General features: G+C 39.6%; 1 protein-coding gene across 3 annotated transcripts in view; it reads right to left on the reverse strand.

Annotated features, from left to right (window-relative positions):
• The window catches only part of jak2a (Janus kinase 2a), a 124914-nt gene that overhangs the window by 43509 nt on the left and 64390 nt on the right, over window positions 1–17015 (reverse strand). For all 3 annotated transcript variants that reach the window (XM_048259632.1, XM_048259630.1, XM_048259631.1), the window contains 2 exons: window positions 16341–16468; window positions 1622–1760 (listed from right to left, as the gene is read on the reverse strand). In XM_048259632.1, the coding sequence (XP_048115589.1) occupies window positions 1622–1760; window positions 16341–16468 (267 nt within the window). The remainder of the gene's footprint in view (window positions 1–1621; window positions 1761–16340; window positions 16469–17015) is intronic.

A 17015-nucleotide genomic window follows, 5' to 3' on the forward strand; every position in this document is an offset into this window, starting at 1 on the left:
AACTGTTAACTAACGAAAGAAGATCATATCTACATGAAATAGAAACGTATAAGAATCATTAAATGTTTACAAGGCTGGAAGTTCAACAAATATAGGCCTACTAATGTGATTAAAATAGTTCAATAAAAAATATTTCATTCATCAATCGTATTCAATGACCTAATGCTATATAGGCCTGGGCTCCAGGAAAGAACAGTTAATGTTTAACTTGAGCAGGAAAAAAAACATATAAGTCGCACCGGACTATAAGTTGCATTTATTTAGAAATGTATTTCACAAAATCCAAAACTAAAAACAGAGACTATGTAACTGGATTATTGAAGCCAAAAAGATTCATGTTAATGAAGACAAAGGAGTGAAGGCAGCCAAGAGGAGGGCAGGAAGGTAATTGCAAAGCAAAAGATTCACTGAAAGAAAATGCCATGTGGTAGACCAAAATGTATCTAAAATGAGAATACAATGCAATCAAGCATTTTGGGCGATATGGAGTCACAAGCTGGCAGCAGATTAAATGCTCACGAGAAAAAGATGCAGTTTTAAAAGGACGTGACCGAAGCAAGCAGGCAATAGGCCTATAGGCCCGACGGTAATTGTAAAGCAATTTACAAAAGATTCACTGAACAAAAATGCTGATATGGTAGCCTACATGAAAATCTTGCTAAAAATGTGGAGAATGCAATGCAATCAAGCATTTTGGACGATGTGGAGAGACAAGCCGGCAGCAGATTAAATGCTAGGTCTAAGATAGCCTAAATGTAGTTATTTTTTAAATTATGCATGATTTACTTTTTTATAAAATTCATAGGCTGATGCCTGGCAGCAACAATTGTGTTTAAATGTAGGTTACTGCTTCAGCCTCTAGCTCAGAAGGGGGCGGCATGGGACTGGTAGCTTGAGAGCAATGAGAGCAACGTGTTGGAGACTCATGGTGTAGGACAATGACCTTTCATTGGCAACAATACCAACCAACAATATAAAATATTAAGAAGAGCTCTATGAGTTAAACTGAAACAAAATTATACTGGCTTTTATTTGTCCAAATCTGAGGCCCGGATATAAATAGAATCCCGGCCATAATTTGACGATTTAGGTATGCACGTGTGTTTCAGGCATAGCGCAAGCACTAATCTCTGACTGAAAGTGCACAGGACTTGTGCATTTGAGAGCGCTCTCTCGCGGCTGTAGACATAATGTTTCAAGTAGGGTTCATGTCAGTTAATATAAACTAACATTTAAAAACATGATCAATTATATATATATTTTTTATATATAAGTCGCACCTGACTATAAGTCGCAGGACCAGCCAAACTATGAAAAAAAGTGTGACATAGTCCGGAAAATATGGTAATTTTGTGTTGATCATCCTATAGAATGATATAGTGCTTGTCTTTGCTGAATAAGAAAATAATCGCATATCGCATCGCAATTGCAATATTGGTGAGAAAAATCGCAATTAGATTATTTTCCATAATCGTTCACCCCTAACTAATATAATAATAATAATAATAATAATAATAATAATAATACCAATGATTATAACAACAACCAATACATTTGGTTACAGATCAGACAGCATATTGATAAACATGTTTCTATAGATGTGTGGGTTGAACAAACTTACCATCTTTAGGCAAAACTGTAATGCTGATTCCAGGGTCACTCAACTTGATGAAGGGAGGGTTGCCAGTCTTCCTATCCTCTTCTCGAATCAGCAGCACATTTTTGGCACAAACATTCCCGTGAACAAGACCCTTATCCTCCTAATATGGAAAACAGATACATTGTTCTGTTATTCTATATATACACACACAATGTACAAGATATGAAGCTTGAATTGCAGTACAGTTAACTTTTATCAAGGACTGAAGAGCTCACAAAGGGTTTTAATTTGAATCAGCAACATGCATCAAGAAACAGGATTCTGTTGGCTTTTAGCGGAATAATCAAAACAACTTATTAAGTTCCATTCACATGAATGGGCCTCCCAACGTTTGGAGGTCCGTTAAATCCATATAATGACGACCGCAAATATATAATGAGAACTAACAATGGCAACAGGCTTTGTGCGTCTCATTCACATCTTTCATATCATTCCGCAAGTAGTTGCTTCGCTTATTGCAATAGGACTTCATTGAAAATAAAAGTCATCAAGTAATACGTTGCTAAGCAACATCTGAAACTGTCAAGTTCTATTTGTGTGGCGAACTACTGGTTTTCTTAGTGGCAGCCACAAAACGGTAAAAAAAGGTATTCACACGTGTTTGTGTATCATTTGCATGGTCTTAAATTAGCAAAATGATTTTACCATGGAATTAAATTGGTGTTTTTGCGCGATGGCATCCCCTGCCAGATTGTGTGTCATTCAAATTAGAACCCCATCACTTTTTGACAGATACACAGTTCGTACTTTTTAGGGCCTGAGCACCTAGAGGTGCTAAGCCCTATTGTTTTTGGAAGGATTACTATTAATATTATTCGGGCCTGAGCACCGAAGGGCGCAAGGCCCTATTGTTTTTGGAAGGATTATTAGGGCCCGAGCACCGAAGGGCGCAAGGCCCTATTGTTTTTGTAAGGATTATTATGATTATTATTTGTTCACTCAATATTTGTTCACTCATTTTATCATTTGTTTTTTGCTATTTTTAAGGGTGGTTCACATGGTTGAAAAATCTTGGAATTTGGCACACACATCTGGTATCACAATGGCTACACAGGCACAAAGGCTTGACCCCGGGCGTGGGCCAGGCACTCGGAAGCGGCCCCTTAGGAGATTGATCCAGTGGTTGGCATATACTTAGGCATAGCGCCACCATCTGGCCAAAATGAAATGTGCCAGAAATGCTATGAATGAATGGTCTGAAACTTAACAGGTTAATACAGTGGGTCCCAGTTAAAAATTGACACTTCATTCACGATCATGGTGAATGGTGAAATGTAAGCACAACTGCAGCCGCAGGGGGCAGCATAGTCCGCTGTGGAGTTCCACGGTCGAACCAGACGGCGATTCGGACAACAAGGGCTGTGATTGGCCGAAGTTTTTCAGTGCGTTTCTCTGTGTTTTTAGCAGCCCCTGCAACATGCTAGTCCACTGTAGCCTAAGCCTTGTACATAATGTTAAACATAGTTTTGGATTCAGTGGCAAGATTTCTTGATTGTACAGTGCCTGTCTCTCAGTAATGTTTTAAAATGAGAGCTTCATTAGCTGGCAGTAGGCTACTTTGTCGGTAGTCATGAGAAGTTAAACTTGCTAACAGAACATAAATATGCTGCCCAGAAACCTTGTGAATAGTTCTGATTTTTTTTTACTACACTAACGAGGTTGAAATATAGACTTTGCCTACAGCATCTCCTTAACAGTAATGTTAACAAAATGACAGCATTCATATGACAAAGAAAAAACGAATTGGGTCACTCAAGACTGTGCCACAGCAACCAGTGTAGGCTAGTCCTACCCAATAGGCCTACTTTCGAAGCAGATAGCGTTGTCTGACGGTCGAAAGTGGGTTAATGCACGTGATTTCCAGAACAGGTCTGCAACTTTCAGGCAGTTCTGAGTTTGAATCTAGGCAGGAGCAGAGCCATATAAAGGCCTAGGCCTATTGTTATCATTTTTTGCAAGGTGTTGCTCCTGGCAATACTTGTTTATAAGACGTTTGGTGATTAATTGATAGCTGTTTTTGGGACACGTTAAACGTTCTTTATAATGAGCGATCCGGGAGTAAAACGACTGTTACGCGCTGTTACAACTGTAGGCTACAATGATTGCAATACAAAAATATGCGCGTGTTAGTTTAGTTAGTTTTGTGATGTTTTGCACTTTTGCCTCGTGTGTTTTCAGGTTTTAGGGCTTTTTTGGCAAGATTGACCTTGGTTAGACTCTGCATATGTTATTTCTCCGTATGGAAAATAAAGTCAAATTGTCTGTTATTAGTTCAATAACAAGTGTTGCTTGTTAAAACATGTGACTAGTGAAACTCAAATGATTTTAGAAATATTTAGCCAAAGCCAAAAAGTGTTAGAGAAGGAGTGTTAGAGTGTTAGAGGGAGGCGGCCTGCAGCTCAGATGTCTTCTTAATTTTCTTTATTCTTTAGTAAAAGGTGCAGAACATTATTAAACTTTGACTAACGTTTCGATGTTCGTTAGTCAAAAACATTGACACATCGAAATGTTAGTCAAAGTTTAATAATGTTCTGCACCTTTTACTGAAGAGTAAAGAAAATGAAGAAGACATCTGAGCTGCACCGGCGTCTCTCCTCTCTAAAATATCTGTCCTGGCCTGGTTGCAACGGATTGTGGCCAAACGACAGAAGCGCGGAGAACCCTCCTTTGTCTACCAAAAAGTGTTACTTTGTGCCCCGTGCTCCCCCACTGCTTGTGAAAGAAGGGGATGGGGGAGGGGGGCTTAATGTGAAAAAGCTTAATGTCACAAAACGGCAACGAGTCGTTTTAGGCTACAGGCCTTCATAATGGTAGGCTACAGGAAGTGGGGGAGGGTATGGGATGACCAGAGCCGCCATCTATCGCCTTTCCAGGCACACAGCTCGTTATATAGCCTATCGACTGCCTTAACAGATAGGCTTTGCTCTTGGGTTTGGCCTTACAGCGAACTCAATGCTCTTGTTGCTTGCAGTTTGTTAAATAAAGCGATGCCGATTACATTATTTATTTCTGATTAATTGCATCTTTTGATGTATTTTGCAACATTTGCTTGTTAGGCTGGGCTACTGTCAATGTCCTGTACAGGTCAATGTTCAACAATTGCTGGTGTAGGCCTAGGCTATTAATCAATTAGGGACTGTTCGTTATTTATTTAATTAAGGGGCTACCGGAGGAGTTTTGGGAGCGTTAGTCAAAAAAGACGTGACCCTCCCTCGCCAGCAAGAATTTTTTCTATGACCCTCCAAAGTGATTGAGAAAAAACTCATGACCCTCCCCAGTCCCAACAATTTATTGATGCCTTAGGCTACTGGGTCAATTTGGGAGCTTGCATGCTACGACTCCTTCCTTGAAATGCCTTGAAAAGGCTGTCGTTTGCACAATTTCACAAATAATCACCGGGACTGAAACAAACCTGTCAACTTTTCCTGGGTTTATCACGTATTTTAACTTTTTCCTCGCTGTCTTAGGAGGAGCTGCAGGGCCGTCGCAAGGGATGCGAGGGCCCTGTCGCGAACTTGACAGATGCAAGGCCCTTTTCACTTACGTGCATGAAATCATCACGATAGCTTACTTTTACACATAGCCAAGGCTACCGTCCGGTGTATTTTAATAGTAGCCTAGTCTAATAAGCTACACCAGCTTGCCTTTAAGAGGGGAAATTCAATTGTATAGCCTATAACATTAGCTGAGTCACATATTTGGCCATATGGTGTTTATCATAGGCTACATCACAAAACCAAATAGTGTAACAAAGGCGAACACTTTAACAGGGGAATTAATTGGGCATGAATCATTGTGCTGAACGGTATTTGTCAATGAGCAGAAACACACACGACATTCAAACTATTGATAAGATGTACTGGTCTGTATCTATAGGCTAACATTGGACAAATAAATGACACTGACTTCGCCATATCCTGACTCAGGAAAAAAAACATTTTCTTGCTTTGCCGCAAACTCAGCAATGAAATCATAGGCCAGTTTGCAGGTAGCCTAACGTCTTTTTTCATAGAAGGGAGAGCCCAGTCTCTCCTGTGACATGGAGGTGCGCCAAATAGTTTTTAATAGCCTGTTCAACTTCAAAAGCTTCGTTCACCCGATGCCAGTCACTGATCGCAATTTCAAATTTCGAAAAGCTTCATCTTTTTAAGTTTTAAGTGCAGTGGCCCCTATCTGCCCCCTTTGAATTATATCTCGAGCCTATTATAAGGTCCAGTGCGTTATGTCCTGGGATTCGGATGTGCTCAAAAGAAAAAAGAAAACACTTTTTTTATAGATGGTTATGAGGAGCAATGTGAGAGAGAAATTTGATGATCATTGATCGTTGTTTTGGGACGTTAAGCCTTTTCCATAGGCGTCAGTGAAGGAGATTGAAGAATGACCATTTTTTATAATCTAAAATATTTATTAACTACAAAAACTCAGTGTCATTCAGACTCAACCCTCTTGTTGTTTTATTATCTTTTTTCGTTGTCGTTTGAACGTTGGCAAGCAGGCATGTTCGCGGTTGCAATTTAAGTGAAATTTCTACAGTAGGCCTACAACATGCTGTTAGGCTGGGCTACTGTCAATGTAATTGTACAGGTAAATGTTCAACAATTGCTGGTGTACAGGTTATATAATCAATTAGCTAAATCATTTGTCCAGCTGTTTAAACATTTTTTTAGGTGCTACATTCAAACGCAAAAAGGTGCTTTGATATATTTTTCGTTTAAACGTCGGCAAGCAGGCATGCTTTGGTTGCAATGAATGAAGATAATTGCTTTTTTGCATTATTTTGAATATGACTGGCTCCAGTCTCAACAGCACGCATACTTTTTCCACACGCTAAGTTCTAACACACATAGGCCTATCCCCTCTCGCTTTCTCTCTCCCATCCCTACACGGTGCTTTCTTAAAGGAGCTGCACCATTTTACAACAATTGCATCTATATTTTCATATTAGAATGTTTTGTCAAGTGTAAGCAAACTACCGCGTGATCAATTTAAGTTCCGTGCCCCCCGCTTCGTCATGGAAGCAGTAAGTCAGTCGCATCAAAAATAGTAGTGGCACCCAAGTGACACCTTGTGGTTGTTTGTGTCAACTGCAGTTTGTGCCATTTCTGCTGAGAAAATGGGGTGCGTGATTCATGAAGGAACCCGTCCAAACTTAACGGGGACCCACTGTAGATATTATGATTATGATGATATCCAGACACCCAATGAGCCTGCCTGGCATAGTACAAGCAGGAAGTACACACACACACACACACACACACACACACACACACACACACACACACACACACACACACAAAGACCAGGGCTCTACAGTGCGTCCATTTCACTCACACATGTAAAAATAATGGCGTACGAGTGCAAAAAAATATTTAGGCGCACTGGTGCGAATTACTTCTAACCAAGTCAATGTTTGTCTACAAAATACACCGCAACATCGTGAAACATTACTGGTGCGAACCATAAAACCAAGTCGCCAATGCAGCATAAAAACTACACCTCCCATCAACGTTAGCAGTTTAAAATTCAAGGGTTGCAGAAAAAGTGGAAAGTTAGACTAGCCAGCCAAGATGCAAAGTAGAACTAATTTCTTCAATCCACCGAATTCATCGGATATATGAGGAACAGGATGAGATTCTGAGAATGCAGTGAGAGAAGGAAAAGGTAACATGCCTTTTAGCCCAGTTGGCTGCAATATGCAAAATATAGGCTAACTTTAGCGAACAGGCACAAAAGTAGCCTCCCATAATACTACTCCAGGCTTCCATGCATGCTTGTTTGTTTTACACAGAATACAAGTTAAAGTGCAAAATGAAAGAATGTGTACCATTGGCCTACTGTCCCCATCAATGCAGATATTTCAAATAAATATAAATATCATTGATTAGACTATGTTGGGTTTTGTGGAAGAGAAAATTCACGGTTTTAGTAGTAGTATTGGGCAGTATACAGTCAGATAGGTCACCATGGGCATTCACAAATACATAAATTGGCCTAGGGACCTACATTTAGCATGATAGCCTACTTCATATACAGGCTAAATGCAAATATAGCAATGCATTATATTATTTTACATTAACAAAATGTAGAAAAATAGAACGGACTGAAAATAAAGTAGGCATTGATGTTCTTTAAAATCTTGTTTCCTGTAAATGTTTCCAGTCATTCTTAATCTTCTCAATTGGAGCACTGGCATGTTTAACTGCAGTGTAAAGTTACATTATGTGTAAGTTAAGTACAGAATTGACTGTGCCCCCAGATTTTTGTCTGTGCTCCTACATTTTTTTAACAGTGCTCCTGGAAAAAAATGTTAAAGTGTAGAGCCCTGAAGACACACACACTCATAGACAGACACACACACACAGAAAGAGAGAGAGAGACACACACACACACACACACACACACACACACACACACACACACACACACAGAGAGAGAGAGACACACACACACAAACACACACACACACAGACACACACAGACACACACACACTTAAGCGCACACACACACACAGACAGACACACACACACACACACACAGACATTAGTAGAAATATAATACCAATGATATTTATGTATTAGGCTACTGTGTATTTTACAAAATCTAAGTAGGCCAAACAAATAACAAATGACTACTACAAATAAATATTTCAGCACAGCAGTCGAGGCAGCGGTGTAGTCATTGCGTGGAGTCGATGCAGAAGCATGAAACAGCCTTGATACAAACATGAGGGGGATTATGCCACCTCTTCCCCACCATTCCACATCCGGTAGCATGAAAACAACTTTTTAGGATCACTTCACATCAATGCATAAATCATGCATAATTAAACATTACCTCGATTTAGGCTAATTGGGTATGTCTTAAGGCTTAAAACACTGCCAGGCCATCCTTAAAAATATTTTCGTTTGCCGTAACCCGACCGACCCTGTCAATTTAGAACCGACCCAAATATTTATTTTTTCCCCCTTTTAGTCCGACCGACTTGCCGGTTGTAAACTTGCGTTAAGACCGACCAATTTTTTTTTACTTTTTACTCTAAACAACCAATACAAATAAAATACTATTTATTTTAGTAGGCCTAAGTATTGTGAATATAAATTGCCTACATACAAACGTAAGCTCTCTTAAATAAAACCCTGTGGTGTCATCTCTACACCATTGGTTTTTCTGGAAGAACTGTGCCCAGAGTACACAACTGTTTCACCAGCACATTAAATTACTTGACTAAAACCGTGCATAACTGGAGGTACACCTGTTATCTGAGCAGTCTGTATGTCCTCATTTTGCGAATGCGAGGACGATATGAGTCTGTTGCATAGATGTCCGAGTCACACATAATGTTTGAAAACCACTGGCTCGTAATCACAATAATTTAACACACGACAGTTGGATACTTCATCATGTTCCCATGCCTACATTTTGGTGAGTAGCATAGAGATCGTTAAAACAATAAAGTATGGCTCTCTATTTGGGACATCGGAAACTTTTTTATTTTTTTATTATTATTAATAAAAATTATTATTATTTTTATTAGGGTAGACTACCGTCGGAGATGCTGACTTGCAATGGCCTCGGGATAACACGTTATCTCCACTATCATCAGTCAATGCCTCCTTGATCAAAGTGGGGAATGAAAGAAAAAATTTGAGAACCACTGGCTTAACAAGTTACCTGCAGTCCAGAACACACAGAATATTGCAACAGAAAGTTGCCTTTATAATCAACTACTATTTGTTCCAACAGCATTCAAACAAAGCCTTTATAAAAGTGAAAAAATATATATTCCATAAGAAGTAAAGTAAAATACTGTTACTGTAGTAACTGTATCCCAAGCTTCAGCTCCCCACATCTGTGACAGGCAGACGTGACACCGCTAAATTCTCAGCTTGTTTATACCCCACACTGAACGCGTAAGACCGCTAGGCCCATCACTGTGGGGTGCGGTAGCCTAGCCTACTCTCTGGGATTTAAGTCAAGCAATATAACCATACAAATGTTTCAAAATGAGTAATTTCGGCTTTGTCTGAACTGGCCATTGTAGGCTACGTAAAAAAATAAACAAGTAGGCCTATTCCCTATCCAATGATATCGGCAAAAGTTTGTTTTCCAAAGTAAGAATTTCACTTCACCATGCACCTTCGACAATGAATAGCTCATTACACTTATGTTACTGGTTGAACGTAGGCCTAACTGGTATAAGCCTTTCAGACCTAGGCTACTCTTAGTAAGGGAAAATGACAACTCCTGAACAGATTCTGGAGCTGAGCGCTCTAGAATCTTTGACTAACAGTCTAAGAGTGAGTGAGTCTTTGTTGCTATGGATGACGTTATTACTCATGCACAAGCTTGACTGAAAAGACCACCTGATGATTGTAACGCGGGAATGATTCCAAACACCTCCCTTACGATGAGTGGTAAGTGACAGGTGACAGGTCTGAGAATGCGTGCGCTACACAAGGACAGAAGATGATGAATAACTGAATAAAAAGGCCTAGCCTAAATTAATCAAGAGTAAGGCAAAACAAATAGCCTAGTAGCCTGATGAAACATACGGATTGATGTAGTATCTTTGTAACAGTATTAAATTAATCTGTTACTATGCCTATGTTTGCAAAAGAGAACATTTTAATTTGATTCACAATAATGTTACATTTAATTTATATGTTGACAATGAGTAGCCTAGTTTTGGTTGTTGTTGGTGGCGTTATTGCAAGTTAGTTATGCCTACAATGCAAAATTGCTTCCTCACGATTGGAAGCTCCTGTAGCCGCATAGGATTTCAAAACAGGCAAAATGCCACAAAATGTGAATAGGTCTGTGAGTTAGGAGTCCTCTTGACTTCTTTTAAGCTGTCACAGCTGGTGGGAAGGTGTGATTAGTTGGGGGCAGGGCCGGATTAACTGGGCACAAATGTCTGATGACCCCCCTGCCCCCAGTCAACGTGGAATCGGGTGGTCAGTTAATAGGCTATGCGAAATAGTTTACAACATTTTGAATATTAGTGTCGGGTGAATTAGGAAATGTTCTCAAAGTAGCCTTATGGCTGAAAGCTGCTTGGGATCCCCCCTGTCAAGCAATATAACCATACACACGCCGCACTCATCGTTTCAAAAGGAGTAAATTCGGCTTTGTCAGAACTGAGCTGTGGGCGACCGCGACGCACGGCATGCCCAATTGAAAATAAATTAACGCAACGCAACACAGACCCCGCTTCTCTCGTACATTTGCTTATTTCACAGAACAATACAAATAGCCATTTAGGGTCTACAGTGCAGAGTTGGTAAGTTATGGTAGGCCAACTTGGAGTGAACAAACAAACAGGGGAAATTCTTTCTCTAGTAGCTGAGGAGCCTCAGGTGTGCACGTAGAGATAAGGCCGAATGTGCAAGCGCCAATGAATCGTGCTCTCACGACAATCACGCTGTTAAACTTAAATAGGTTAACATCACTCTAAGTTCGCCTTCAAGCAAGGAAAACAATGATTTGAAGACATCTGTTTCGTTGGAAGGGCAAGGGGTAGCAACAGGGCAACACAGAGACAGGCCCGATGGCAGGGCTGTTATGAGGGTATTAAAATATGGGATATTCTACAGGAAAACATTAAAACAGCAAGACAGCGGGGGGAAGTTAAAATATGTGAGAAACACGGAAAAAGTTGGCATGCATTGTTTCGGTCCCCGTGCACAGGGATTATTTGTCATATTATTAATCACATATGATTATTTGTGAAATTGTGCAAACAGGCGCAACACATTTGAAAAGGAAGGACTGGTAGCATGCAAGCTCACGGGAAAGATTGATTTAAGAACGTTATCACAGTGTGTGGCTGTGGCGAAAAGCAGCTGGCGAAAGACAGTGACAATTGGCAGGGGAGGGTCATGTCTTTTTTAACAATTCTGTCGGAGGGTCATTGAACAATTTCTAGCAGGCAAGGGAGGGTCATGCAACTTTTGACTGAAGCATGTTTAATTTGTCCTGCGTTTCTTCTACGGCTGCAAACGGGATTCACTCGCAGTTAACCAAATATTTCTTTATTAGGGCAGGGCAGGGCAGGCATATTTCTGGCTATTAAATTATTTCTAAACCAGTCTGCTAAAGTCTGTAGTGAAGAAGTCTGTGTAGGGTTTTCCAGGCTCCATTTCTTTTTACGAGACACCCTGCTCACTTGAGCCATCTACCTGTTGTTTGGGTTGTTGCAGCGTCTCACTGGGAAAATACAAATTAAAGTCGCGTGATACCGCGTGATCCCACGTGCGGACCGCGAGTGAAGCTGGCCAAGTCGAAGCACTGCCCACTGTATGTAATTGTAGTGTAGCGCCACACACTGAATGCCATCACAGTAAAATGTAACATAGCAAAAAGTAATCTTTGAAATGTATGAACCAGAAAAATTAACTCACACTTCAGATATGTACATTTGACACAGACACGCCACATGGATTCCGAAATGTCACGGGTTGCGGACCGCAGGTGCTTGGGCCATTGCCGCTTGCGGCTATAGGCTATATTTAAATTTTTATTTAACCCTTAGAACCCTAAGCTGTTTTTAGGGCATTTTCACTACCTTTATTCATAAGGATTTATTCTTTATTCTAATATATTATTATTTATTGATAGCATTGATTTTATTTAGATTTTTAAAGAATTAAAATATAAAAAGCGTATTATAAAAATTATTATATTTTGACATGTATCTCACCACAGCAAGCTCATAGCTCTACATGCATTTCATGTGTGTGTAGGGCAGACTGTCATGAATTGGGCAATATAATTGCCATGTTGGAGGGATAATCTGGGACTGAGCAATTTACAGAAATATGTGGTGTGTGATTTACGGAAATAAATGCCATTTTTTATTTAGTGATGAAAAATGACCTCTCTGCGCTCCATATCTGTGACACGAACTGATCTGCCCCGAGTTTGCGTGTTAGCCTAGGTGTATGCACTCATAATGATTCTCAACTTTTTACTGCATTGCCATGAACAAAGTAAAGGCAAAAAAGGTGTTTATGTTTACAAATTGGGATGCAATGTGAGCCTTGAATTGGATGCCATGCAGGAATTTGATAGGATCTCAAAATCGGATTATGAACATGGTTTGCCATAGAGAAACACACGATAGCGTTGGATTATAAACATGCTTTGCCACAAAAACCAACAAAAACGTGGGGTAAGTCAAGCTATATGAAGTTATTATTTTGCTGTCACTTCGTCTGTTTTATAACCCAGAAGGATGTACTTGGTATCAAATGATAGCTCTGTGTCTCCTCTTTCATCTGACATGCGTGGCATATCTATCCGATCACGGGTCCCCGAGTAATTCAAACGAGAGTAATGGGTGTGCAGCGTTGGTTTGTGTACATGACGTTATTATTTTGCAGTCACTTCGTCTGTTTTCAAAAGCCAGAAGGATCGATATACATGGTACTAGGGGTGTAAAGATTAACCGATACGTATCGGTATCCGTTTTTAACATGTAAGATACGGCTACATCGATACGTGAAGCCCCGTATCGAAAAAAAAACTAAAATGAACTGGTCATTATATCGATTTACTTGTTCTGAATCGGTTCACAACCTTTTCTGCTCGCTCAGACTCTCATTTACATTCCAAGCAGCGCGTTCATCCCACTTCCGGTTTTGAAACTATATGTGGCACAGAATTGTGGGTAATGCAGTTCGTTTTTGGTTACATTCATTGCCCAAAGTTGTCAAATGACCTCATTACCCATACATCTACTGCAACTTAAGCGTGTGACAACTTGCACTCGGTCGGCTTTTGTTTTTCTAAATCCAGCGCGAAATTAAACACTCTTAGCATTCCTAAACAGCAACGATAGAGTAGCCTTACCTTTGATGAAGGGATTTCCTTATTGTTAAATAATAATTTGGCCCTTGCTGCTAAAACAATGCACAAATTATTAGCCAAAGATTTTGTTCATATTCACTCAAACTTGTGGCATTATAGGTTTCTGCATTAGGTCTACTGTTGGAACAAAATAAGCCCAGAGAGTTCATTGATTTGTAGGCCTATTTTATTCTTTTTTATGTTGTAGGCCTATTTCATTGTATTTTTATGTTGTATTTGGCTGCTGTGTTTGACTGAAATGTAGACTATTCTTTTTTCATTTCAATACAGTATATGAAACAAACCTCAGTTTAGATAATCATATTCACACATTTTTTTGCCTAATTGACAACCATGACCATGATAATTGATAATATAAAATTAATGTGCACCTTGAGCAAATGACAAAAAAATCTTTCAGAATGCTTTCCATTCTTGAACTGCATCGAATCGCATCGAATCGTACTGAATCGTTTTTTACAAACATGTATCTTTTCTTGTATCGAATCGTGCCCATGTATCTAGATGCGAATCGTATCGTCTTTTACATGAGAGATTCACACCCCTACATGATACCAATGGATGGCCCCGAGTCTCCTCTTTCATCTGACATGCTTGCCATTTCTATGCGATCACGGGTTCGTGAATAATTCAAACGAGAGCTAAGGTGCGCAGGTGAACGCAGAGAAGTATAGACTGTAAATATGATGTAATTTGAATTAATTTCACGATTTTTTAATTTTCATACTTGATCGTACAGACAAGTGTGTAGTCTCTTCGGAAAGCCCCACTTCTGCTCCGTCATGCAATAAAGGTTTCATCTCCCTGCGATGAACAGTTCCGGAGCAATGTAACAGAGAAGAAAGGGTGTGTTTTTTGACGCACTTTGCGTAAATCGGGTTCTAAGGGTTAAAACTAATGTCTGGCTGCATCAGATCTTTTCAAAACTTTGAAGAGCTGTAGAGGTCATTATTACTGCAGACATTACATTTGTACAGGTTGGTAAAATCATTATTATCAATAATTTCCACGAGTGCAAACACTTCCGTCTGTCTTGGCGATACTGGAGCAATTCGGATATCTTTCAGGGTATAAGGTAAATCTTTCCAAATCTGCCCTTATGCTCATCAACGTAGATCCAAATAAGGTATCTCTACCAGCCCAGATTAAAGTCGTAACTGAGTTCCTATACCTGGGTGTTAGAATAAACACTTCCCCTATCTCTGTGGCGAAAGTAAATTACTCCACAATTCTGAAAAAAATAGAGGAGGATATAAACAGATGGAAACATCTAACAAGCTCAGTACCAGCCCGTGTCTCAGTCATCAAAATGAACATCTTACCCCGCATTAACTTTGTAAAATTAATGATCCCACTTGCACCTCCAGCTGGATACTGGAAAAAATTTGAAACTTTGCTAAGAGGCTATGTGTGGAATGGTAAGCGACCGCAGTTAAAATGGTCAGCTCTTCAGATTGGCAAGATGGATGGAGGACTGGCCTGTCCCAATTTCAAATTATACCACTGGGCATTTCTACTAAGAAGCCTCAGGTACTGGATAGGTGAGGACAATATTTCATCATGGAAGAGTATAGAAGAACAACTAATAGCACCAATTAGATTAAAAGATTTTCTTCTCACAGGTGTGACTATCAAGAAGTGTGCGTTACACTATGGTCCAATTTTGACATACATGATTCAGATGTTCAGGGCGGCAGAAAGATTCATACAATTTAAAAACAAATGGTGTACATCATCCCCATTATGGAATAATAGTCACTTTTTGTCTGGGGGAAAACCGTTCGTCAACAAACATTGGGAAGCTAAAGGTACAGTATTAAGACATTGCAGGACATTAGTGGGGAAAGTGCCATACTTAGTTTCCAAGAGTTGATATCCCATTATGATATTGACAAACATTCTCTTTTCTTTTATTTTAGAGTAAGATCAGCCTGTAAAGCCTACAGTGTTCCTTGGGGGTCGGAGTTAAGGGATCATCCTATTTTGAGTTGGATACAGCAGTCACCAAAACAAATAGTGTCATTTCTCTATGATAGATTCAACTCTCAAAAATTAGGGATTAGTCTCTGATCCATATTGCTCCTTTTGCCCTCATGGAACCCTTGGCTCTTTTTTACATGTTATGTGGGAATGTCCAGATGTATCTAGATTATGGAGAAGGGTGACCGAAATTATCACAGATCTAACAGGAGTTCAGTTCCCTATGAACCCGGCTGTGCACCTTTTAAATGATGATTCCCATCTTTCCCTTGCGGAAAAAAAACGTAAGGTATGGCTTGCAGGGCTCACTGCAGCCAAAAAGATTGTTGCCCAACGCTGGAAGTCCCCTCATGACATTTCTACTATTCCCTGGCTACGGACATTCTTGGATATATCTTACATGGAATTGTCATCAGCTAGAGTAAATAACGCTCAGCCACATACAATATTGATATGGGAGAACTTGATATATCTAAGCTGAAAGATCTAATGCTGATTTAACCATAACCTGTGACTGTCTTAATACTATGTTGGGAGGTGTGGGAGGAGAGTGGTGGTGGGGGGTATGGGCAGGGGGGTAGTAGGTACTATTACTTGTGTGTGTCTATAACATGCTATTTGTTGTATTTGATTATGTTTTTGACAATAAAAAAAATGAATGAGAAAAAAATAAATAATTTCCACGAGTGCATCTTCCATCAACTCACAGTGGTTCTCAAGCACTTATGACATAAAAGCCATTAATGGATCTTAGTACCACTACATTTTGTTAGTGTAAGATCAAATTCATGAGAAATTTCAATCTATGTGTGTTTGTCAGGTGGGCCTTACCAGGTAGTGCATGGCCCAAGCTAGCTGTTTGGACACTTCCAGTTTCCAGGTGATGTTAATTGAGTTCCTGTTTTTCTTTAGATATGTATCCAGCGAGCCAAACTTCCCATACTCCTGCACCATGATATCTGAAACAAAAGGGTTCAAAGGAGTGCATTTAGTTACCCAACTATGGAAAAAGGATTATGTTTATAGTTATAGTATGTTTATAGTATAGTATAGCGAAGCTGCAGGACTCCTATTGTTTTTGTTCTGATTTTTAGCCCTTTCATTAAATTATGTTGCCGCAGAAAGAAAAGAATGCCTTCCACATAGAAACTTTTCAACGCAGTAACGCAAAAGTAATGAAACAAGTTACATTCCATAGAGAAAAGAAGTAATGTAAGGGATTACATTTTTTTACAGTAACAAGTAATGTGTAATACATTACTTTTTTTGAGTAACGACCCCAACACTGATGATGACCCAGATAAATCAACATGAAGTATACTCTACATCAGTCGAAAACCTATTTAGCAAGCAGAAGTGTACCAGTTCGTTGTTTAGGATGCATCACAGACAGTTATCTAACGTTACGCCCTGTTGTATATCTTCCATCAGCAAACCATCGCATTAGCGAACATTAGCGTTGTGGCTAACTAACTAACTAGCTCCTGTCAGTATGGTCAGAAAATA

Source organism: Alosa alosa, chromosome 12 (assembly GCF_017589495.1).
Source record: "Alosa alosa isolate M-15738 ecotype Scorff River chromosome 12, AALO_Geno_1.1, whole genome shotgun sequence".
In the NCBI taxonomy this organism is placed as follows: Eukaryota; Metazoa; Chordata; class Actinopteri; order Clupeiformes; family Clupeidae; genus Alosa; species Alosa alosa.